Source organism: Fringilla coelebs (assembly GCF_963513975.1).
Source record: "Fringilla coelebs genome assembly, chromosome: 12".
NCBI classification, from domain to species: domain Eukaryota; kingdom Metazoa; phylum Chordata; class Aves; order Passeriformes; family Fringillidae; genus Fringilla; species Fringilla coelebs.
Window position 1 is genome coordinate 4,382,004 of NC_140038.1, and position 24,821 is coordinate 4,406,824.

Consider the following 24,821-nt stretch of genomic DNA (forward strand, 5'->3'; position numbering starts at 1 on the left):
GAGAGAGGATTCGGGAGAGGCAAACAAAGATGAGGAAGCATGTGCTGTGTGTGTGCTTGCTGGAGTCACTGCTGAGCAGCATTCCTTGCCGTGGAGCTGCAGGCACATCCTGCTGCTCTGCATGGCACACTCACCTCTGGCCAGTGGCTCCTGCAAGGGAAAAGGAGACTATCTGCTCCCAAAGCAGAAGCACAGAGGTGAGGTGGGGATTTCCTCCCTCCCTGCCTGCCGTGGGCATTCCTTGCTGTGCTCAGCCTCCCTGCCTGCGCAGTTCACGTGGTTTCCTTCTCCTAGCAGGTAGGATTTGCAATGTCTGAAACAACAAACATTCTAGAAAACCTCAGAGGATGAACTTCTGCAAAGATATGCACCAAAATCTCTCATATGGCCAAACAGATTCTTAATTTTACTCCAGTGGCTTCACAGGCTCAGCACTAGCAACTATTTGAACCGCTTTATCAGTCTAGGAGCTTTTTAAACAGAATAAGCAGCCATTCCCAAAGAAGCACAGGCAGGGCTGATTGCCACCTCTTTCCCTCTTTTTCTCCCGAAAAACCCTCTCCAATATCAAAAGGTAGGGAAATGCCTAATTGTAGCCGCTTTCCCCCGCTGCTTTTGCCTCAGTTCCGGGAGGTGCCCTGTGGGCATCAGCGAGGGGAGCAGCGTTCCCCGCCGGAGCTGTTTCCCCGAGCAGCCTCGGCGGGCAGTGCTGACTCAGGAGCCCCCTGGGAAGTGGGGTTCCCCCGCCGCGGGAGAGCCCACGCAGCCCGCACTGCCAGCCCAGCCTCCCGCAGGCCAGCGGCGGAGCTCGCCCAGATGCAGCTGCCTTTTTATTGATTCGGTTTTGGATGACTTCTCCACATCCAGCCCTGCAGGAGAGCAATAGTACCGACAGCCAGGGAAGAAGGGTCCTTCCAAACCCGCGGGATGTTGCCGACGGGGGCAAAGGCAGCGTGTTCCCGGCAGGCGAACTTCTGCTAGGGAACCCAGGCACTCCCCAGCCCCTGCTTTGCATGCAAGTGAGATTTTCAAGGTGAACCGCTGGTTTTCCTTTAGATTTGGGTTCGCCCCTTCCCACAAAACCCCCCGTGCCTTCACAAGCAAACCTGCCCCCCAGCAGCCACACCTCCGGGCGGAGCAGGGAGCGCCCGCATCCGAGAGAAAAAGGAATATTCTCGCTCCTATTTATTTACTTTGTCATGTTTACGATGCTGCTGTTGATAAGCTGGCGGCAGCTCGGCGGCCGTGGCCGCTAAGGCGGGGCGGGCCCGGGGCCCGGCGCTGCCCGGTGCCCGCAGCGCCCGGGGCGCGGTGCCCGCGGCGGCGGCGGCGGAGCCCCGCGGTTGCCGGGCGTTGCCCCTTTAAGAAGCCCGGGTGCTGTCTCAGGTAGGCAGAGCCTGTGCGCTGTAGTCGCTCCTATGGCAACCCAATAGAATGGGATCGCTTCATGAATATTCCCAGGAGCAGGGGCTGCATGAGGAATAAGTGATGACAGTGATGTAAGCAAGCAGTGGCCGCTGCAGGTTGCAGTTCATTGTGTTATTGGCCGGCAGGTTGAGGAGTTTGAGGCTTGAGCTTCGCTTTCCGGATGATGTCTGCCCGCCGGGAGCCACGGCACATTTGCATCTCGAAGCCAACATGGCAAGGCGGCTGCTGCTGCCGCTGCCGCCCTCCCTCGCCTTCCAGCCAGAAGTGTGTGGCTCTCCTCTAGACTACTTGCCCAGTGCTCAGCGTCTGAGCAGACAGAGATTGCAGTAACACTCACCAAGGGGAGACAAGCAGCAAGTAGCCAAATCGGGACAACGGAGGAGAAGGGGGAGCTTTTTTCCTTCCCTCTTTTTTTTTTCCTTTTTTTTTTTTTTTCGTTTTTTTTTTTTTCCCTCATCCCCTTTCCTTCTGGATGCAGAGCCTGTGTTTTGATGCAGAGCCTGTGGATGCCACAGCCTGGTAAGGAGATGACACGCCAGTCCCTGGTCCCCCGTGCCCCGTGAGCCGGGGGCAGGGGCCTGGGGGCAGTGCCGGTTCCCCTCGCTGGGCAGAGCGGGGGGGTCTCTCGCTGTCCCCGAGCAGCAGCAGCAGCAGCGGCCATGGACAAGCTGCCCCCCTCCATGCGCAAGAGGCTCTACAGCCTGCCCCAGCAGATCGGACCCAAGGCGTCGATCATGGACGAGGAGGATGACAGCGACAAGGACACCCGCAGGAAAAGCATCAGGCTCAAGCCACTGCCTTCGCCCTCTGCTGGGAGCACCCGGGCCCTCGGGGGGGACCCCGGCCGAGGGGGAGACCCCGGCCTGCTGGAGACGGAGGCCGGCGGCAAGGGCGCCAAGACCAGCACCAACGGGGACTGCCGCCGCTTCAAAGGGAGCCTGTCCTCGCTCACCAGCAGGCACCTCCACGACGCGGCCGAGGAGAAGCGGCTCATCGGCGGCGAGGGGGAGCCGGCCTCTCCCGGGGAGGACAAGAGCCCCCCCGGCAGCGGGGAGCTGGAGCAGGGGCTGCCTGGGCCCCCACCGCCCGCCTCCCCCCCGGAGCCTCAGCAGCCGCCCCCCCGGGCCTGCTCCTCGACCTCCATCAAAGTGGAGGGAGGTGGAGGGTGCGACCAGATCACCCCAGATGAGGAGCAGAGGCTCGGCCAGGCCGGTTTCATGCAGAGGCAGTTCGGGGCCATGCTCCAGCCGGGGGTCAACAAATTCTCCTTGAGGATGTTTGGCAGCCAGAAGGCCGTGGAGAGAGAGCAGGAAAGAGTTAAGTCTGCCGGGTTCTGGATCATCCATCCTTACAGCGACTTCAGGTACACCCCCCCTTTCCACCCCCCCCTTTTCCCAGCCCACTCCAAAACAGCTGGGCAGCCCCTTCCCATGGCACCTCCTGCACAGGGCACCCACCCCAGCAGAACTTTCCTGGGTCATTTCCTAGCCAGAGGAGCTGTAGGACACGGCCAAGATCTGCTCCATTCAAACAAGCTGAGGTTTCCTTTACATTTCACCTTAATTTTAGTGTCCCCACACTATTAGTAATTTTAAATTGTTTTCAAACCAATTGTCTTTGGCTTTTTATAATGGAAGGGCTCTCTTTAAGTTCGTTGTAAATGGGGAAAACTGTTCCCACCTGATGCACAACTTTAGATTTCTGATCTTAACTAGTCCTGCATCTCCATGGATGCTCTGCCTGATTGATGCTTCCCATTTTCACACCTCCAAGTCCTCTCCCTGCTCCTTCCCAAGAGTTAGGCAGGGATGTTGCTGCTGTGTAGGTGTCTTACTGCAGCATGGCTTTTCATGTTTTGGGATGTGCAGGGGATGGCAGGTTCATTAACAAGATTCTTAACAGAGAAGGAGCCTCTTCTGCATCTGTGCATCCTCATTTGCAAAATTAGTTTGGATTGGCAGTAGTTAACACTGACTTTGCCAAAGTAATGCTTGTTCTCACTCCACACCAACATTTCCATGGAGGTTAATAAGGAAATAAACTTGGAAACCCTAGAGCCAGTTTTGGTAAAGTCCTGTATGGTCCTGCATAGAGGGGCTGTGTTTGGATATTTCTGAGCAAAGTACTGTCTGCTGCACAGGTGAACTGTCCTCTGCAATATGTATGTAAAGCACTGCAATCAATAATTAATTACTGAGTGCAATCAATGGCTAAGGTTTATTGCTTCAACTTTAATTACAATGGGCTTACATCTCACATTTAAAAGCACACAGGAGAAGAATATTAGTCAAACATACCTTTGTCACACTATGTGATTTTATTGAATGTGTGCACTCTGCAAGGAACCATGCATGATTCCTACAAATACACTCAGTGAGATAATTGCAGGAAGGAGTTTCAGGGTGGATTTGGCCTCCCAAAGGCAGGAATGACAGAAACCTCTTGACACCACCTATTAGGGATTTAGCAGGCAGCCCACATGCTTAGCAGATTCAGCACTGGCACTGACCAGATTCCTTGATATTTGCTTGGATTAACAAATGTTATTAGAAGGCTCTGTGAGTTGGAAGACTGCACTGTCATTTAAATTCAGTGCATTCAAGTGTCCCAAGCACACAGCTGACTGAGCTTAGGAGGGTTTCCAGCAGCTACAGCATGATGCAGAGTCCTTGCAAGCACAGCCTTACCCAGTCCTACGCTGGAACCAGGAGAAAATTGCCTTCCAGTGAGACTGAGCAAGTAATAGCTCCCAAACACTGAAATGTGAGAATGAGCAGCTTTCAAAAGAACAAAACCACTTTGGTACTCTCAGCTATATTTGCAGTATTTGCCATGAGTCTGGAGTTTAACTGCTGTGTTTTCTTGGGTTATTCTAGCAGGGCGTGCTCTGCGTGTCGCACCCGCAGGAAATTTGGGGTTTAGTCTCTGTGTTGGATCTGGAGTTAGGCAAAAGCAGTGTTCAGCTTCCATATCCTTCTGTCTCTGTAGTGGGTTTATTCCCTTCCATATCTGCGCCTGTTTTCAGCACAAAACCAGCCTGGCAAACTTCAACAGCAGGAGATGAGGTAACCACCTTGCCCAAGGTGAGATGGTCCCAAGAGTTTGGGATTTTCAGTCTCCTACAGAACCAGTGCTTATTCTGTAAGATGATGAGGTAACTTTTCCTTCCTCGGGCACTTGGCTATGGAGCCACTCCTAGCCTTGACCAGAGGAATGGAGTCTGCTGGCAAGCCCTGGCTCCCCGAGTTAGTTGATGGCACGGAGCTGTTTGTGCGTGCAGAGCTCTGTGGGTACGTGGGTGACTCCTGGTGTTAATAACAGCCCCTGCCCTGATGGAGCTGGGAATCCGTGCAGGAAAGGCACTGGGAGCTGCTGTCCGTGCCTGTGGGCACATTCCAGGTGGGCTGGTGTCCTTGTGAGCTGGTGTAGCAGCCCAGCCCAGCAGCACGGGCTGTGTCCCTGCCGTCCCCCTGCGCCAGGGCGGTGGGGTGAGTGTCTGGAGCCATGTGCCAAGGCCAGGAGGAGCTGGATGCACCGCTGCCTGCTCAGGGGGGATATTTCCAGGGAGGCTTTGTTCACCCCTGTTTCTAGGTCAGCTGCAGCAGATCTGTTTGGATAGGAATGCTGCTTAGAGCACAGGCTTCCATGGAAAGTGACCTGTGGACAATGCTGCCTTGAAAGGGAAGAGTGGGAGCCTTCCCACCTTCCCTTTGGGCTTTGTGTTCCCTCTTGCCCTCAGCTAAAGCATAGCTGTTGGAAACAGCTCCCGTGAATATGGCTAACATTTTTTGACCTCTGAAATGCAGCAGATTGCACCAAAGAGCAGATTTTATCAAAATATTTGCAAGAGCTGTGTCTGTGCCCCAAAGGAGGGTGTTGTGCGCTTGGGGAATTACGCAGTGCAATTCCCGACTGCTCCGTGTTCCAGCCGGCTGTGGATCCCGGAGCCTCGGCATCCTGGAGGCTCCATTATCCTGCCCTTGGCTGGAACCAAGGCTGTGCAGCAGCGTTTGCTGGTCAAGTTTCAAGTGAGGAAAGGTTCAGACCCCGAGCTGGCTTTCTGTGTGCCTTTGGAGGAAGCTGCCTCCCCTGTGTGAGCGAGGTGCGTCTCCAGGCGGGTTCTGGTGAGGTTCCAGCCCTCGTGACTGCCGGCTCCGGGCAGCTGGAGCTGGGAAGTTTGCATGGAACACTCCAGGCCGAGGCACTGCTGTGCAGTGACATTGGTGCAGTTCCCCGACTCCACGGAGTCGCCGCTCCTTCGCGCTCTGTTTCCAGAGGAGTTCCTGATTTGGAATAGAACAGAGGCTTTCATCATTGTCTCGTTAAATTACCATTTTAGCATCTAACAGGGCTAATTCCAGTGGCAAATCTATGACCCTCCAAGAGTAAAACAAATTAATATAGATTCAGGCTCTGTTGATCTCTGCTTTTAGTCCATTGTGAGGGGAAAAGACGTCAAATGACCTTTATAAAAATCAAGCTCAGTGCCCCTGAGTACTCCTGACTAATGCAGTGGGCTGGTTCTAGAAGCACTTAAAAGGTGTCTTAGCAATTTCTAATGAAAATTAAGAATCCTGGCTCCTGTTCTAAGGTGCAGATGTGTGTGCTGGCAGCTGGAGTTCATTTGCATCTGTGGTTGATTGCACATCAGTGCAGAGCCACACTGTATTTCCTAGATCAAGATTTATCTGTGACTTTAAAAGCTCTTCCACTGCGTAGACAGAATTGTATTTTATTGCTTAGAGGAAGCATTGATCCAGTACAATTGGTTTAATAAAAAAATTCCAAACAAACAATGATCTGTCTAGTTCGTAGCTGACTGAAGCATATGGTTGGAGCTGCTGCCCAGAATTGCTTGCAAAAAAAGTGTAGCATGCTGCTTTTAGAAAGACCTGAGAACAGATACACTATCTGAGGGCCCAAAATAGTCCCAGCAGTGGATGTAAATAGAACTGCACATTATTCACTGCCCAGTAATCTATTAACTTCCTCACAGTGAAGAGAAGCTGCTGTCTCTCTGAAAACAATGACAAACATTCCACTCAATAGCAGACCCAACTACAGATTTTAGAATTCTTCTTTTCACTGCTCTCCATTACTTGTAATACTTGTGTGCAAACAGATCCTTTCTTTGCTTTGCTTCCTCTGCCAGCACTCCCTGGCTGCTGGGACCCTGGGGAGGTTTCTGTGGCAGCAAAAACCAGGTGCTCAGGTGGGAGGTATAAGGGGAAAGAATAAAATCACTGCTTCCCTTCGTGCTGCAGTGTCCCTCAGCCTCCCTTCTCGGGGGCAATCAGTGGGATTTACTAATTATAGTCCTAAGAACTGAACCCAGTAGCACTGTGGGATGGAGCAGAAATGGGAGGGATGTGTTTGCCTTTCTCACTCTCCTGAGCAGACCTGATTTCCAGTGCCTCTCCGAGCACTGCTCTGGCTGTGCACACTGTAGTCACTGGGAAGCTTTTCCCCGTGCTTTAGAAGGGTAAACAACTGGTGGAGAGTCCAGCAGTGCTGACTGACTTTGGCAGCCGCCTTGGGTGGGGGTTGCTCCCTGCTCTGAGGCAATAATTCCCTTTTGGCCATCTCCTGCCCAAAGTGCTGCTCCTTTTGCTGTCCTCCCTCCACTCCTGCCCTCACCCAAATGCTGAGTCCGTGACTCGCCCTTTGCTCCAAGTGCCCAGCTCGGAGCAGGATGTGCAGCGCTGGGGAGTTCTGGCTCAGGGAAAGGGCAGGGAGCAGTGGCTGCCATTGGACTCCAACAGGAGTGCCAACAGCCTGGGTTTGGAGGGGGCAGCTGCCAGGCTTGGCTCCCTTCTCCTCCTCTTTGTGGTGGTGGTGTGTCCCTGGGGTGGCAGGGGGACACTGCTCGTGGAGATTGGAGACAGATCCCTCTGCCTTTGCTGCAGAGAACTTCCCAGCCAACTCCCAGGGCACTTTGCTGGAGCCGAACGAGGGGATCCCAACAGGAATCATACAGAGGATAATCCAGATTCTGCTGAACACATGGATTGGGTCCCTGTTGTCTTCAGTGGACTTGCAGTCAGGCTGCAGAAGAACCATGGCTCTGTGACTGTCGTAGTTGAGACAGTCACAATAAAAAGCAACACACTCCATTTTCAGAAGGCCTCAAACCTTATTTTATTATGGCGTGCATGCTTTTTATGCATTTTTACAAAACTCCTAAGTTTACACTTTACTCATTGGTTACAAGAGACAAAGTGCTTATTGGAATAGGCAGTTGCAGGTTTCTCTCATTTATCCTTCTTTCTGTCTTGGTTTCTATGTCAATGACCTTGGTAGGAAACTGTTTCAGGGGTAAACATGGATCCTCTTACCAAACTTCTCAATGGCTCACAAAAGTCCCTGTAAAACCTCTTCCACATGTGACCATGAGCCAAGGGAGTGAAACTCCTGCATCCATACTTCCCATGCCCGTAGGCAAGGCAGGCTTTGTGCCCCACTCACTTGTCAGGAGGCAGAGGATAAATAATCCCACACCAGACAGTCCATGCAGGAGTCTCCAGCTTTTTGTAGGAAACACGTTCATATGCCTGAGCTGGAACACAGGAAGGCCTCAGTAAAGGCAACACCTCAGTGGGTCACCATGGTAAAATATTTTAGGACTAATATTATGGTTTTTTTCACATGGAGAAAATGAGATAAAATAATATAAATAAATAGTAATGCAAGCATTGAGATTTAACAAAGAATGGTTAAGATTTTTGCATAAATTTAAACCAGGCCCTTCATACCAGTCTCTGCCAACAGATGAAGACATTATCTCTCCCAGAGAAGCTCCTCCCTCAGTATACTCAGGGATAGCTCCTTTGGGAAAAACAATTTAATGTTTTCTCCATCTCTTCTTGTAAGATAACATATCTTATTTATTATATCTTATTCAGATCCTGATGTGAAAAAAAAAAGATTAATTTTCACATGGCATTACAAAATATTGACTATGCTAACATAGTCAATGTTCAGTTCACTTCCTGACAGCAAGGAAATTGGAAATACCATCCCCAGGTTATAGTGAGGTGGCACAGCCTGGTGGGGATTGAGATAAAACCACCCCTGAGCCGGGTGTGGTGGAGCTGAGGCCCGGCTGGGCAGAGCAGGAGGCCTCCCACAGCATCCCCGGGGTCAGAGCTGTGCCCTGGGGGCTCTGCAGGGAATGGGCCATCCCTGGCTCCCAGAAGGGCTAATGAGGAGTGTGTGAGGAGCCACGGGTGCTTCAGAGGACTGGGCACATTCTGCTTGGGACCATTTCTTAGGCTGGCTCTGTGAGCAGCCAGACTGGGAAATGGGCCCATCCCTCCCACCCTCTTCCCAAGCCTCTGCTACTTGTTGGTTTGTCTGTTGTTATAGCAAAAAATAATCACTGCTGTAAACAATGACATCGTGTTCTCTCCCATGCTCGTCTCTGAGTGTTATTGCAGCTACAGTTTGGCATTGGGCTCCTTGCCTGACACTTCTGCAGGAGCTTTCTGCCAGAGGAGGAGGCTCTGGGGCTCTGCTCACCTGCCCTGGCCATCACACCCCACCTGCAGTTCCTCTTCTTTTCCACTGCAAACCAGGCTGGGCAAGAAATGGGCTCCTACAGAAAATCCCCTCCTGCACATGCCTGCCCCAAGGCCACCCTCCCACCTTGGAGGAGGCAGGAGTTCTGTGGGAAGCCCTGCTTTGATCCATGTCCTGAGAGTAACAGCACAGCCCAGCTCCTGTCTGCTGTTTCCTACCCCGAGCTTTTGACTTTGCAGTCTGATTTTTAATGCAGTGTTTTGTACCGTTCTCAGGGTTTTCAAAACAACTCGGTCTCTCCCTTTGGCATATCTCTGGCTTCATTAGCAGGTGTGGAGCTGTTCAAGGCTGTGCTGCACTGCCCTCTGCTCTGAATGAAGCAGTGCCTGTAGCAGGGAGCTACAGCAAAGGAGAGGGGCTACTCCAGGCTCCAAAGGAAACACACTCTGCCTGTTACAAACTCCTGCTTGTTTTCTCCTTCTCACCCTCAGCCCCACTCTCTCTCCAACCTGTTGTCTTGCCCATCAAACTTGAAGTTTGTCTTTCTCATCCCACCAGTGCCATCTCCATTTTCTGGGCCCCTCATGGCAGGTGTCTTGTCCAGCCAGTCCTGGATGCCAATATCCAGCTTCTTTCTCCTCTGATCACTGATTTCCACCTTCTTTGCAGTAATACCTCTCCCCCTCACCCCTTGCCATGTTCCAGTGTGCTGGGTCGGCATTTATTCAGTCCACTTCCAGTCTGCATCCTTATCCTTCAGCTTTTTCTCTGGGTGGGTCTCTCTAAATCAATTCCTTCTCCTCCTACATATTCTTAGTTTCTCTTGTCCTTCCGACTCTTCCAACAATCTCAGTTTTCTCCGTCCCCTTCCTGACTTAAGAATGGATCATTTTTCCCAGTAATTTAAAACCCTTCCACATTATCCTTCTCCTTATCCTTGGACACTGCCAATGTTTATACAAAAGATACCCATTTTCTAGTTTTTAAACTTGAACCATCTCAATCCTCAGACCTAAGTGTTTAACATGATGAATTTGTCTGGAAGCACAATCTCCACTGCAGGAGAATGAAACAGATTTTATTTGAAGGAAAAATGTGGTTTCTGAGGGTGAAACCCACAGAGTCAGTGTAGGACTTTGCAGCACTATTTTAAGGAGGCAAACTTGGGGTTTCAATCCAGTGTTATTCTGGTTAGGTAACTGTGCTAGTGCTTTCTGTGGCACTGAGGTTTTTTCTGCTCTAGAGTCACTGCTGCTGCACTGAAATCCATTTATTATACAGATAAAAGAGTGATCTTTGTCTGGAGATAACATAGTGTCATTTTAGCTTGAAACCATTGAAATTTGTCTTTGTTTCTGATGTGTTATGAGCATCTCATTAGCAAGCCCATGAATCCCTCAGTTTGCTCTCAAAACCAGCTATCTGAGCTCTCATCTCTGCCAGAGCAGAGATTTCCTCCTTTCTCTTATTTTTGAAAGCTGTGTTGGTGCCAAGGCAGTTATAGGTCAATTGAGTTATTGTTGGTTCTAATTGGCACTCTAACAAGCTATTAAATCAATTTACCTACAGATGAATGTCACTCAAAAAGCAAGGTGCCAGCTCCTTTTGAGAACTTCAAAAAGCCCATTTCCACTGCTGAGTGTGAGGGAAAGGTCAGGCTGCAGGGAAGTGGCTACTTGAGATTTGCCCCCAAAGTGTTTGTGCCACGAGCTCTGTGCCTGAGCACAGGCCAGGCTGTGAGGAGGGATAAGAGCATTCCCAGAAGTCCAGGCCAAGAGGAAGAATTAAGAACATCACCAGCTCTGACAGATCTCTTGCATCCCTTGCTGGGTGTGTAACAAAGCATGGGCTTATTTCCATGTGGAAGGATCCAGGTGCTGTCCTCCTCCTTCACAGGTGTGTGTCCCATGTGCTTTCCTGTGGCTGTGTGTGCAGGTGCAGTGTCCACAACCATCTTTCAAGCCAGGCAGCCCCCAGCTGGTGACATCATTGCCTTTTGAATGTCTGGAGATTGAGGAGATTTCCTCAAGAGTCAGAGTCATTATGGTGAGCAGGGTTGATTTAAGTTCCTTTCTGAAGGAACGTTTGGATGACCTCTCCCCCCAGCAGCACTGCAGAGCTCATCCCCACGGAGCTGAGCCCTCCTTGGCTGTAAACCTGTCACTCCTGAGCCTGCAGGGCAGGACAAGGGCTCTTTCCCAAGCATCCCTGCCAGTTCAAAGTCCAAGCTGCTGTCCAGGACGAGCAGTGAGGAGTGCTCAGGTCTCCCTGAGCAGGCTGGGGTTTGCTAAGGCTCAGGGCAGAGCAGGAGGCAGCTTGGCTCCATGCAGCTCTGCAGTGCTGACAGCACCAAGCCTGGATTTGTCAGCAGACACAGCACTCAGGACTCCAGAAACACAGCAGAGGGAGCAGATGTGTCCTGGGCTGGCAAGGTGCTCTTAGAGAGACCTTTTCCTGCCCCTTTTCCATGCTGAATGCTTTGCTAGCTGGGAAGTCCCTTTGCCAAATGGAATTATTCATTGTGTGCAGTATCAATGTGGTCACTGCGTGCCTGGTGTTAGCACCAGGCTGGAGGAAAAGCAGGCTCTTATCTCCCGAGGAGATGCTGCAGGCAGCAGGGGAAGACAGTGCCGTGAGAGCAAAGCAGATGAGCAGGCAAGGGGGAATTCCAAGGTCAGCTTGAGGGCCCACCACTTCCACATTCCAGGGGCACAGCAGCTTCCCCAGCGATGCAGAGCGCTAATCTCATTTGTGGTGACTCGTCCAAATGTGCTAATTAAGGATTTAACTCGCGGCCTCTTTGGATGGAGAGGTTGTCTGTGTGTGTGCATCCATTGTTCCAGAGCTCAGAGGCAGGAGAGGAGCTGCAGGTTGCCAGCTGACTCAGTGCAGGAGCTCTAACTCCTGGTTTTTCGGGGTGTTTGTGAGTGCCAGGCAATCAAGAGCTGTGCTGGAAACCACAGGGAAAGCTGCACTTTTGGGGTGTCCCCTCCTTTATTCCCATTGTGATGGGCTCCTCTGCTGCTGTGTCTGCAGCACAGGCACTCCTCCCTCATCTCACTGTGAACTGGGAGCACTGGAACTCTGCTGGGAGTCACTTCTGCTCCTGGTCAGAACCTGGGCACTTCTACAGTGTGATCCCCACCCCACCTGAGCACGGGGAGGGCATGGAAAACTCTGGAAAACCCGGGGAGATCCATTTGGATGTGCTGAATGTGGGAAAGCAAAGTCTGGCAGTTATCAGCTCTTGGGAGGAGATAACAGCTGCATTCCAGAGGCTGGGGGACTCCACAAATCCTGGCCTTCCCCGTGGTGTCAGGGCAAGGGGCTCAGCTCTGCTCTGACACCTCTCAGCTGGGCAGTGGTGGGGGCACTGGGGGCAGGGGAGCCCCTCCCTGTGCCCTGTTGTGCCCAGGTGCCAGCTCAGGAACACCCTGGCTCTGCCAGCTTCACTCCTGCCATGTCCAGGCCAGCTCTCCCAGCAGCCCAGAAGATAAGAGAAAAGATAATGATGCCTGGCTCCATGCAGCTTTTTTAACAACAGCAAACCCACTTTCATTAAGCACAAATTCTTAATACTTCACCTTTCCCCCTTCACTTCAAAGTACTAATGCATGCACAAGTTACACTTCTATTAATAACAAGAGGAATATATTTTTCCATCCCTATTTTCCTGTGAATGGTGGGGAGGGCAGGAGGAGGAACCAGTCTAGACTGCAGATGATGGTCTGTTCTCCTTGATGCCCATACAAAGCACTCGTATCGTGCTCATTTAGCTGTGCATGCTCCTGGAATGACAAGCAGTGCCTGGCAGACAGAAGGACAAGCTGGAAGGGATGTCAGGCATACAGGTTGGACCTGTGAGCCATCCTGAGCTGAATTCTCCATGCCTTGATTTCTCCAGCTTTAAGAAAAGGGCTGATGGTGCTGCCAAGGGCCGTGGAAGATGCTGGGGGACTCTGTAATATTTTAGTGTAACAGCAGATGCCAGAGGAGATACCTGCAAGGATGGGCTTGGTCTCTACCAGGCAGTTTCATGAGGATTTCTTTGGGATTCTCCTTTTCTGTGTAGTGCTGTAGATTTGGTCTTGCCTATTGTCCATCTTTTATCAGGACCCCAGAAAGCAGTGGAGCTGTGTACCAGTAGGGGATTTCTGAATCATCACTTCCTGTGTCTTGATAAGGGAAGAGATTACCAGTACTCTCCAGTTCCATGTATGGTGCTCTATTGTCTGGCAGGTTTAGAACTAGGCTGGAAAAAGATGGGAAAAAAGCCTGCATGGAGAGGCAGGCAAGATGGATTTTACCTTTTATGTGCATAAATGAGAATTGTGCAGCCCCTGCATGGGGTTTGGAGATGCTCTAAGAAGAAAATGTTCCATCTTTTCCTCACCAGTAATGTGTACTGCAGGGTGTGCTTTCCTTTGCTTTGGGAATATGTGACTCTTGACTTCATGAACATCCCAAATACCTGGTCTGGCACAGGAGCTGTGAGGTGTCTGACCCTGCTGGGGTGTGGAAGCTCTAGCAAACGTGCCTTAGGCTGGGTGGCTGGTGGATTGAACCAGAACAGAACCCTAGCTGTATTTCTTTCTCAACAAGGTCTGTCCTATTCTATGGCATTTCTAAGTCAGCAGTTCTTATTTCAAAGTTTGCATATAGATGCACACTGTGTGAGCCTTCTGTCAGGCTTTGAGGATTTCCTATAAATCCATTTCCCACATTGGATCTTGAGGTGATGTGTTGTGACCCTTGGCTTTTAGTGCAAACACCAGTGTGCTCATACCAGCCTGGGTCAGGGCAGTTCCCTGTGTGTGCTGTGGCTGGGACATCCAGGCCTGTCCCACAGCTGGCAATGAGACAAAAACCTGGCTCACAGATGTGCTTCAGTCAATTCCAGCTGTGTCCATGGCTGCTGGCTAAACCCTGAGTGCTCAGTTTGTGAAACCACAGGGGAAGATGCACTATTGGGGTCTCCCCTCCCCCTTTATTGCCATTGTGGTGGGCTCCTCTGCTGTGGCTGCAGCACAGGCACTCCTGCCTCATCCCTCTGCCAGTCCCACTGGCTTCTCCTTTCCTGCACATCCTGCTGGGAACTTGGGCCCAAGAATTCCAAACCAAGGCAACCCCTTGTGCAGCATGAGCAGCACTTTAGGCTAACAGTGGCAGCTGTGGCTATGGCCTAGGACTCCTGCTTTCTAACAGGGGATCTGGAAGCCTCATTTGCAAGTAAATTCACACAGCCAAATCTGCACTGCAGACAAAAAAAGATTTGCCTTGACATCATCTGCCCTGCTCTGCGCTCCGCAGTCAGTCAGGAGAGCAGAGCACAGCTCCAGCCTCTCCAGCTCAGCAGAATTAAGGCTAAGCTTCATCATGAGCTCATGCAAGCTGTTCCCACCCCAAATAATTGGCTGCTGCATGCTTTGTGTCTGTCTAGCCATTGCTGCATGTGGGTGGGTGTGTTGTGTGTGTGTGAATGAGTCTGCTGTGGAAATGAATGCGTAACATCGGGGGTGCAGCTGATAATAAAGTGCCTTGGGAATGCTGGGGCTGGGAGCGGTGTAAGGCAGAGCTGAGCCCGTCAGACACCTGCACAGAGATCCCTCTGCATGGACATTCCCACTTCAGACCACCACCACCTCTTTTTTGCTCTTCCTGCCACCCTAAACCCCCTCAGGAGTGTTTCCAGCCTGTGTTTCCCATGGCTGGGATGTAAAAGCAGAATAAAAAGCAGTGTCATTTCTCCAGAGCTCAGTCCCCCCATCAGCACAAGCCTCTTTGCAGGTGAAGAGGAATGCCAGAGGTGCTGGTGTGTCCATTGGGATGGGAGACAATGCCATCCATCAGTGTGGCTGTAGAGACACTGCTGGATGAAGTCAGGGATGAAACCCCTGTGGGGCTTGGCAGCTGTTCCAGGGTGTTGCTCTTACAGGCCTGAGCTGTTCCCAAGCACTCCCAGTCCAATCATCACACACTCTCTCAGGAGTGGCAGCATTTCTGCCCACTCTCCCAGATAAGAGGTGCAGAGACAGGCTGTCAAAGAGCTCAGCAAGGTGCCAGGAGTTGGGCCCTCACATTTCCTCAGCCTGGCTGTCTCTCCACACCCCCACGCCAGGATTTTTCTGGGGAAAGGGCACCTTTTGGAAGTTAGGACAGGTCAGTTGAAACTTGTGCCTGACCCAAACTGGGACCCTAAGATCTGCAGCCCAGTTAGGGAAAAGGAATAGGGTTGGTTATTCCTCTGGTGGTCTGGTTCAGAAAGGAGCATGGCACAAGAGGAGGGCAGAGAATTCTTCACAAGCTCTTGGAAAACTTGCTTTTCCCTAGCAAAGTGCGGCCCTGGCTGGCTTGAGGAGAGGAAGGGAGGATATTCCAATAAAGGAGATTTGTAGTAATATAAAATACCGAGATGATAAAAGCCCATGGCTTTGGCAGAGCAGCTGGTGACCTTTGCAGGCAGGCAGGTGACTCTGTGAGTGAGGGCAGTGCAGTTCAGATCCTCCCGCTTTGCTCAGCCCCTGCCCTGGAGCTGCAGTGGTTCTGCTGCATTTCCCTCAGCTCAGCCTGGCTGCAGGGCTGGGTGAGATCATCCCTGCACACATTTTTGTGGATGCAGGAGGGTTGATCACCGTTCCTGTGAAATGAGGGTCATTATTAGCCAAATTCCCAGGTGAGAATGGCCCTGGGATGAGTTTCCCCCCTTGGAGGCACCTCAGGCCGTGTCCCCCTACAGGAACCCCAAATTTCATCCAGGCCCTGTGCTGGCACTGTGTGGGACCTGCTGGTGCTGCACTGCTGTCCCTGGTCCCAGATTCCACTGCCAGCTTGGTGCTTGTGCAGTGGCTCTTCAAGGCAGCATTCAGCCAGCCTGGGGCTCTCTTGCTACAGTGGAAGTGGTTCAGAGCCCTGAATTTTCTGCTCTTTATCCACAAAACAGCTATTTCTGATTCAAGGATGCCTTTCCTGAAGGAGATCCCTAATTTACTGTCTGAATATCTAATGAGCTAATATGGGGTTGGGTGCACTTGAGAGCAGAACTTACCTGCTCCCTGCTTTCCCTGGCCTCCAGTCCAAGACCCTCTGCTGTTCCCCACTGCAGTGACTGGAGAGCTTTCCCAGGAACCCTCACCACTGACACATCTTCCTCCTCCTCTTCCTCAGCCTCTCTGTGGCCTCCCAGTGCCAGGGCTCGCAGCTGGGCTGAGGCACAGCACAGACATTTCTGCTGGCATGAAAGAACAAGAACAAAACCCTGGCTCTTGCCTTACTCTGAGCCTAAGCAGGACTGGATTAAGTAAAAGGAAGAAACCAATCCACAGAAATCATGTAATCATGATGGAAGTGCACAAGTTTCCCAGGCAATTGATGTGATATCCCAGCACATCCCTGCTGAAATCAAAGGCTGAGCCTGCTGCAGTGGCCTGGAAATTGGGTCCTGTGTGTGCAGAGGGAAAAACTACAAAGATGTTTTGTGTTTTAGGGAAGAGGGCCCTTTGAGAGTGTGTTCTTCTTGGGAAAGCTGGAATTCATTGAGACACTGCTGCCATCCTCCATTCCCAAAACAGGGCAGGGAACAGACTTGCCTCTAGGCACCACAACCAAAGGATAAGACTTGTCTTTTCTTTTAAGGCACAAAACTTAAAAGCCTGGAATAGTCTTTTGTGCCTGTGACTCTCAGATCCCAGGGCATGTTTAGGTTCTTGTAGGGTTTCCTTTTCTGCACTCAGGACCAGAAGTAGATTTTTCTCGGCTGGTGGGGAGGGCAAAGTGCCCATCTCACATTTCCATGTGGTTCTCTGGGCTCAGGCATGAACAGAGCCTATGCTGAGTTCCTGCCTTGAAGTATGGATTGAAAACTGAAAATAAACCCTTACACCACATTTAGTGGTCCCTTCAGTGGCCAGGGAAGGGTTTGGCTGTCACTGCCTTGGAGCAGCTCCTGTCCTGCTGTCCCTGTGGTAACCATTTACTGTGTCAGCATGTCTCACATCGAAGGGCTGTGGCAATTTTGTGTCCCAAACTCCTTACAGAGGTTGTTATTTCACATTGCCCTTGTAGCTTGTCTGAGCCTGATGCCAAAGTGGAAATACAAGGGGGGTGTTGTTATTTATTGGGTTTTCATGGCTCTCCTATCTGCTCTGCCCCAGCTGTGTGTAGGAATAGCTTTGTCATATTCCTGTGAAATAGCAGGGAGATCTATTCCCACCCTAGGGCTGGAATATGAGTATAGAGAAAAAACTCCTTTATTTCCTCTCATGCAGACTGAACCTGAGTGGTGCAGGCATCACAAGGAGCTGTCCTGCCTGTCCCTGCAGTGTCCCTTTCCCAGCCTGTCCCTCTGGCAGGCTGGAGCCTCCTCCTTCTGTATTGATGGAAAATGCATCAAGCTGAATATATTTCTGAAACAACTTGTTTCTGGCAGGTTGTTCATTCTAAAAATATATTTATTTCTAATCGCTGAGCAGAATGCTTAATGAATTCTTCCTTCCCAAGAACAATTAATCAAAGAAATGATTTAGGGTTGGCACTTGCTCCCCCAGGGCTCAATGGCTTTGTTCCAGTAGAGCAGGGCAAGTCCAGCCCATAGTGGAAAAGATTTATCTGAGCATTTCTCATGGTGCCCATCACTGTTTGTATGCCTCTGTGTGTTGGAGGAGCAGCACTGCACAGCAGGGTCACAGCAAGTTTACAGAGCCCCCCTTTTCCTGGGGAGAGAAGAGGCTGCAGCTCCAGCTTGCTCTGGAAGGTCTCTGGATGGGTACAAGTGGCTGGAGAGGACTCTGTGGGTCACAGACCCTGCCAGTTTTGATAAAGGAGAAGCCCCTGGGAATCCCCACCACACCACAAGTCAGAAAGTTGGCAGTGTGTCCTGGAAAGAGCAGGAGAGATGCAGCAGCATCCCAGGTGTTGGCAGGGGGCAGGGAGGTGCTGGGTGGAAGTGCCTGGATCCCCAGCACGTGCTGCCGTGCTCCTTCCCAGGAGTGTGTGTGGCACGTCCCGAGCCACACAGGCAGGAAAAGCCCAATTTCCTCCTACCAGTCTCACAGGAGGGGAAAGGCCTTAAATGTCCTGAGTGTGGCCCCTGAATTCTTTATACTGTGTCTAGTTGTGATTCAGAGCACGCTCTGTGGGCAGGTGTGTGCCTGTCCTTTCTGGGGAGGATGTATTTTATGCATCCACTGCCCGAGCTTTTCATTCTGCTGTCCCAGGGTGTGCACCAAGCCCTGCTCCTTCTCCTTCAGTCTCCTGCCCCCTCAGTTCCTGCTGGGTTTCCTCATTCCAGTCAGCCCAGCACAGGAGACTTTGGAGGGACACTGCCAGCTCCTCAGGACCTGGGAGGGGCTTTGGGGGATGTGGAGCTCAGAGCTGAGTGCCCTTCACACTCTGGACTGGATGGCAGAATTCCTGCTCTCTCCCCTCCCTTCTGTTGAGGGAGTGAGGCCCTCTGCAATATCCACCCCTCTGTGCCTCAGTTTCCCAGCTGGCAGATGCTGGTGGGGAGACTCAGGCACCTGCCCTAAAAAGCTTTGAGGTCAAAAGGGAGCCAGTCTCTGGGGAGCTCCTCAGTGCTTCAGTAAGGCAGTAATTAATTCAGCAGCCATTCCAGGGGGAGGGATAGTGGATTCACGTGGATGCCTTAGGTAAGCACAGCCTTAGTACAGTATGTTTCTTCTGAGACTGAAAATAATCAGAAGCAATTGGACTTTTTTTTTTTTTTCTTAACTGCTGCATTTTTAGAAGGTGATTCATCTCTTGTCTGGGGTCTGGGCTACCTGAATAGCCCCAAGGTCCCAGCAGCATTAGTCTTTTTGAGGATTCATTGTGCTCCATTGCAGCCTGAATAACTCATTACAAACAAGAGTCTGATGTGAGCTGCAGGAGAGCTGGGCAGGAGAAGCATTTTGTGCTTTGGAAGCTGAAGTACACACAGGCAGTGCCTTGTTACCTTTTCAGGTGTCTTACTGCTTCCACCCCACTGCTTCCCCGTGGCAAGAGGCTCTGGCAGCACTGGGTGTGAACCTTGTCTGGAGCATTTCCCACCAGGGCTGAAGGATGTAAACCAGTGAGGATTCCCAGAAAGTGATGTGGATCACGAGGAGCTGAAGGTCTGGAACACAACATAGTATGTGCTCCATCCATCCCAATCCATGCTCCTCAAACATTGCTCCTTTGGCACTGCCTCCAGGACTTCAGCCATATTCACTGGGTGCAAAAAATGCACATTAAAACATGGCCATCCCTGTTGGCCAGAGTGTGTTTAACCCCAAAGCCACGCTGGGAAAGAAGGGATTTGTCCAGGAGTGACCCCTCTCCTGCAGGAGCTCTTCAGCTGTGCTGTGTAACCCTGAGGGCTGAGGGGAGCTGTCCTTGCCAGGGGTGACAGCCACATGCAGCCAGCACCTTCTGTCACTCTGGCTTTCCTGTCCTCACTGAACATGTGCTTTAGGAAGTTTGGAGCCTTTACAGGGAGGCAGCTTTGAGTATGATCATTCCAGCAGACCACTGGAAACCCCAAACTGCTTTCTGTCACCTTTTCTGGCAGCTTTGAGCATTCCTGTGCTGCCATTAGCCAGGACAGAGATCTGAGTTTTGTCCCTGCCCCATCTGGCATGCCCAGAGCTCACCCAGCAGGAATGTGTGCATGGTGCTGAGGTCTGGCAGATGCTGTTGCCTGTCTCAGACATAAATCCTGGGAGCTGTGCAAGTTGGAGAGAGGCTGAGAGAGCACGTGTGCCTGGGAGCAGAGCTGGAGTAAATCATGCAGCTGAACAGCAGCTTCAGGTTTGATCCATCCTCAGGCACTGGGAGCTCTCCTGGTGCTTTCTGGGCTTTCCTTGTGGGGTAGCTGATGTGACTGGCCCAGGGCTCAGCTGGGCACACACAGAGATGTGGCACCTGGGTGAGTTCCCTCTGGGGGTGGTTGTCCTGGTGCACAGCATGGTATCCCAAACCTGGGCTCTGGAGTCTTGAGGAGAGCTTGGATGTGGGAATGATCACAGAATCCCAGAATGGTTTGGCTTGGAAAGGGCCTTAAAGCTCATCCCATTCCACCCCTGCCATGGGTGGGGCCACCTTTCATTGTCCCAGGCTGCTCCTAGCCTTGGGCACTGCCAGGGCTCCAGGGGCAGCCACAGCTGCTCTGGGCACCCTGTGCCAGGGCCTGCCACCCTCCCAGGGAACAATTCCTGCCCAGTATCCCATCCAGGCTGCCCTCTGGCAGTGGGAAGCCATTAGGGGACCCCACTTTCCTGTGGAGCCCTGTGAGTCCCAGCCCTCTGGAGCTGGGGCACAGCAATGCCCAGGAGGAGCATTTTTAGCATCTTGGGTGGTGGGAAGTCTTGTTCTCAGCTGGCAGATGACTTAGCAGGGTTTGTCACTTCCTTGGGGACAACTGCAGAGTATGAGGGCATAAATATGTCAGTGCAAGGCAGAAAGCACTGCAGTGTCCCCTCCACACCCCCCACTCCCCAAACTGTGATTCTTACCTAGTTGTGTGACTCATGTCATTTCTCTGCCTTATTTTGGTGTTTAATTTTAGTAAATTTGGCTTCCTAGTGGTGAGAGTGACATCCTCAGCTCACATAAACCCAAATTATGTCAAGACAGACATGTCAACACAAAATAGTTTAGAAGCCAGCCTGTCATTCCTGTGACTTCCCAAGGAGATGAGTGTGGAAGGTCCCTGGTGTCGGTGACGTGTGTCCTGTGCCACTCTTGGAGCAGCTCTGACCTGAGACATCCCCAGAGCCTGGGCAGCAGGGCAGGGGGCATTCTGTCCCTCTCAGGTGAGACCCCACCTGCAGAGCTGCCCCAGCCCTGGGGCCAGCACAGGAGGGACCTGGAGCTGCTGGAGCCAGGCCAGAGGAGGCTCCAGGAGGAGCAGAGGGATGGAGCAGCTCTGCTGGGAGAGCTGGGATTGTTCTCCTGGAGAGGAGGAGCTTTGGGGTGACCTCACTGTGGCCTTGCAGTGCCTGAAGGAGCTGACAAGAGAGATGGGGAGAGGGACTTTGGACAAGGGATGGAGGGACAGGGCAGGGTTAGATGGGATAGTGGGAGGGAATTCCTCCATGTGAGGGTAGCAGGCCCTGGCACAGGGTGCCCAGGGCAGCTGTGGCTGCCCCTGCATCCCTGGCAGTGTCCAAGGCCAGGTTGGAGGACCCTGGGATGGTGAAAAGTGTCCCTGGTGGGCTGTAAGGACCCTTCAGCCAAACCACTCTGATTCTGTGATGATATGATAGATATGATAGGTACCTGCAGCATCTCTAGACAATCATTTTCCTTCCTGTCCCTGTGTACAAACCAAGCCCTTCCCCAGTCCTGCTGCTCTTTGAGACAGCTCAGAGCTCCATGCTGCAGATCCTCCCTGCCTGGGGTTTGACTCATGGATGGTGGACATGGGCCAGGGCCTGAACTTCATCATGTCACAGCTTATGCCTGTCTTTAGGCTTTAATCCTTCACATTCCACAACATGTTCCTGATGGCCTGGAGGCTGCAGCCCTTATTGATCCATCCCTTCTCTACAACAGCAACATATGGCATGTTTCCATGGCAATAGGTCCCCCTGAAGGGGCTTCCTTCCCTTCCTCACTGTATTGGTCTTTTTCCGTATTAAATCATCAGAGAGAAACGCACACAGGAGAAGGGTCAATGTGTGGATCAATGGGCAGCAAACAAAGAGGAACTTTTCCATATTCATACAAGCAGGAGATTTCAGGAGATCAAACAATGCAGGATTGCCAGGCCCTGAGGTGGCAGCTGATGCATAATGTATTCTGGGAACTCTGCAATCAATACACATCCAACACCTTGGAGACCCCTGGGATTCAGCTGCAGGTGGGCAGGGTCAGGGGAATCCAGAAATGTTTGGGAGTGCAGTGGGGTGGGGCATGAAGAGAGGTTAACTCTGCTTGGTGCTAGCCCTGCAGCTTTGGCTCAGTGCTGTAGACAGAATGGTGCTGGATTCTCCACCCATGGAGGGTGTGGGGTCTGCTGAGCCAGCCATGGAGTGGAACCTGCTTTGTGCAATGGTGACCCAAAATGGTCTGAGAGTCCTCTGGACATGGGGCTGATGCTGGCTGCACTGCCCTGCTTCCCTTCCCAAGGAATCCTGTAAACCTCCCAGTGAATCTGCACCATTCCATCCTCAGATGGTGTCTCCAGCCCCTGCTGCAGTGAATTCCTGCTGCAGGACAATTTATATCTGTGCTCACCTCGGTGGTGCTGTGAGAACAACAATAAATTGTCTGGGTTCAGTGTGTAAATGCTGCTCCTTTGGGCCTTCACACCCAAAGAGAGGGGATAGGCTTTCCTAGGAGTAGTACCATAAAAATTTCACTGCTTCTGCAGCTTGTTGCAGGGGAATTCTCCATGAGATATTAATAGCTGTGTCCAAGCAAGTGAGAAAATATTAATAATTCTGCTTTAGTCAGAAATGGGATGTGTGCTCTATTGGCCTCCGTGCTCCAAATTTAGAGCCGGAACAAACCGAGTCTCTTGTGGTTATCTCTGGTTCTGGGAGAGAAATGAAATCTTGTTTATTTTTACTTTTCTGGGAAGATTGGGTTCTAAGTATAGATTTAAGATAGGCTTTAATTTGTTAGCTGGTAGCTGCAGGCAGGGAGGCAGCAGGAGCTGAGCACAGTGGGCAGTGGCTCTGTGGGGCCAAGTCCAGGGGGACTTTGCTGAGCCTGGTGCCATGGGTATGGTTCAGAGTGGCTGGGAATGGAAGTGCAGGAGCACCTTGGCTCTGGGTGGTCCAGTTTCTCTGCAGAGCCAGGACTGGGAGCAGATCTTCATCAAGTTGAACATAAATCCTGGGAAATGCTTATCCAGGTCTTGTGGAGCCCCTTGCAGGGTTAGGACCTCCCAGATTGGATGGACACTCATTATCCCAGGACAGATACAAGGCAGGCAGCAGCACTCCAGCCTCCAGCAGCCTTTCTGCAAACGTGGTTTGCTCAATCCTTGAAACTGAGCTTAGGACATGGGTTCAGTCACCCTCAGAGGATCCATCTCACAGCTGGGATGCTGCTGTCCTGGCCATGGCACTTCAGTCCCATCCTCACTTCCCACTTGGCTGGAAGTGAACACACTTCTGAGCAGGGGTGGCAGCATCCCTTCACATGCTTGAACACCACTTCATGTGGGTGTGGTTGGTGACTGGTGCACTTGAGCACAGAGATAATGCACAGTGAGGGGTTTTCTGAGGCAGGAAAGCAGCAAACACAAGGAAGATGTTCCAGCAAAGTCGCTGAAGGTCAGGACTGTCTGTCTTGGCTGATTCATAAAGCCTCTTTCAAACTGAAATGGAGGCCAGGGAAGTGTTTGTGTCTCAGTGATTGGAGTTTCTGTGAAGGACAGTCAGCTGCAGCTGCTGGGGGCTCCTCTGGCAGCTCTCTGGGCAGTGCTGAGTGTCCCACATGTGGCTGTTCTCCCTCCCTGCAGAGCCCACACCAGGGGAAGGTGTTGCCGTCTCTCCTGAGATAATACTTGATAAAAAAGGCCCTGAGCACTGAGCTGTTCCTTCATTCAGGCAAACCCACTGCTTGGTGGATTGCCTTTGACATCAGCTCTGCTTTCCTAGTCCTCAGTTCTTCAGAATTCTCCGGCAAAATTCACGGTCACATGGATCCATAAAACAGCTTGGGTTGGAAGGGACCTTAAAGGTTCATCCAGTGCCACCCCTGGCATGGCAGGGACACCTTCCACTGTCCCAGGCTGCTCCAAGCCCCATCCAGCCTGGCCTTGGGCACTGCCAGGGATGCAGGGGCAGCCACAGCTGCTCTGGGCACCCTGTGCCAGGGCCTGCCCACTCTCCCAGCCAGGAACTCCTTCCCAATACCCCATCCATCCCTGCCCTCTGGCAGTGGGAAGTCATTCCCCATGTCCTGTCCCTCCATCCCTTGTCCCCAAGTCCCTCTCCAGCTCTCCTGGAGCCCCTTCAGGCCCTGGCAGGGGCCCTGAGGTTTCCCTGGATCCTTCTCTTGTCCAGGTGAGCACCCCCAGCTCTCCCAGCCTGGCTCCAGAGCAGAGGGGCTCCACCCTCAGAGCATCTCTGTAGCCTCTTCTGGGCTCTCTCCAGCAGCTCCACATCCTCCCTGTGCTGGGACCCCAGGGCTGAGGCCCTGAGGTGGGCTTTTACCTGAGAGGGCAGAATTTTCCCCTCCCTGCTGCTGGGAGATCAGCCCAGGGCAGGGGGGGATTCAGGGCTGGGTCATTTCCAGCTCTCACCCCCAGCACCCCCAGGTCCCTTTGTCCCAGGGCTGCTCTCAGTCCCTTCATCCCCAGCCTGCACTGATCCCAGGGCTTACCCAGCACCAGCACTTGGCCTTCCAGGGTTTGCTGAGGCTCCCACAGAGCCACCCGTGCACCCAGGTCCCCCAGATGTCACCAGGTGTCCGTCCCTGCAGGCAGCCTGGCAGCAGGGGGTGCAGAGCAGAGGCAGCAGCTCAGGCTGACAGAGTGCCCTGGGTTCTGTGAGTCAAAGAAAGGGCAGCACTCGCAATGTACCCACTTCTAATTGCTTAAATCCATCAGTGCCTCAAACGTGCTGTTTGCAAATTGTCAGCTATTACTGCTGGAATAAAAATACCTCTAAGTAATGGGTATATTTATATTTTTACAGTAGAAAAGAGAAGAAATTTCCCCTTTGCTGCTACTGATCAAATTATAGATTATAACATGGCTGGAAACCTCTCCTGAGTCTAGACAACCACATTTGCTGGGTGGTGCTTCTACCTCTGAATGAGTTTCTTTAATCTTTGGTATCTCATAGTCTATCTGTAATATAGGATGATAATACCTTCCTAATTATATCTGTTGGGATTTAATTAATGTTTGGACATTACTTTGAAAAATGTAGGGTGTTGAT

The 24,821-nt window shown here is 51.8% G+C and overlaps 1 protein-coding gene across 1 annotated transcript in view; it reads left to right on the forward strand.

Moving 5' to 3' along the window:
* Positions 1–2,048: 2,048 nt before the first annotated feature.
* HCN4 (hyperpolarization activated cyclic nucleotide gated potassium channel 4) overlaps positions 2,049–24,821 on the forward strand; it is a 99,685-nt gene continuing 76,912 nt past the window's right edge. Inside the window, exon 1 of the mRNA XM_084213647.1 lies at positions 2,049–2,791. Within this exon, the coding sequence (XP_084069773.1) occupies positions 2,088–2,791 (704 nt within the window). The 5' untranslated portion in view covers positions 2,049–2,087. The remainder of the gene's footprint in view (positions 2,792–24,821) is intronic.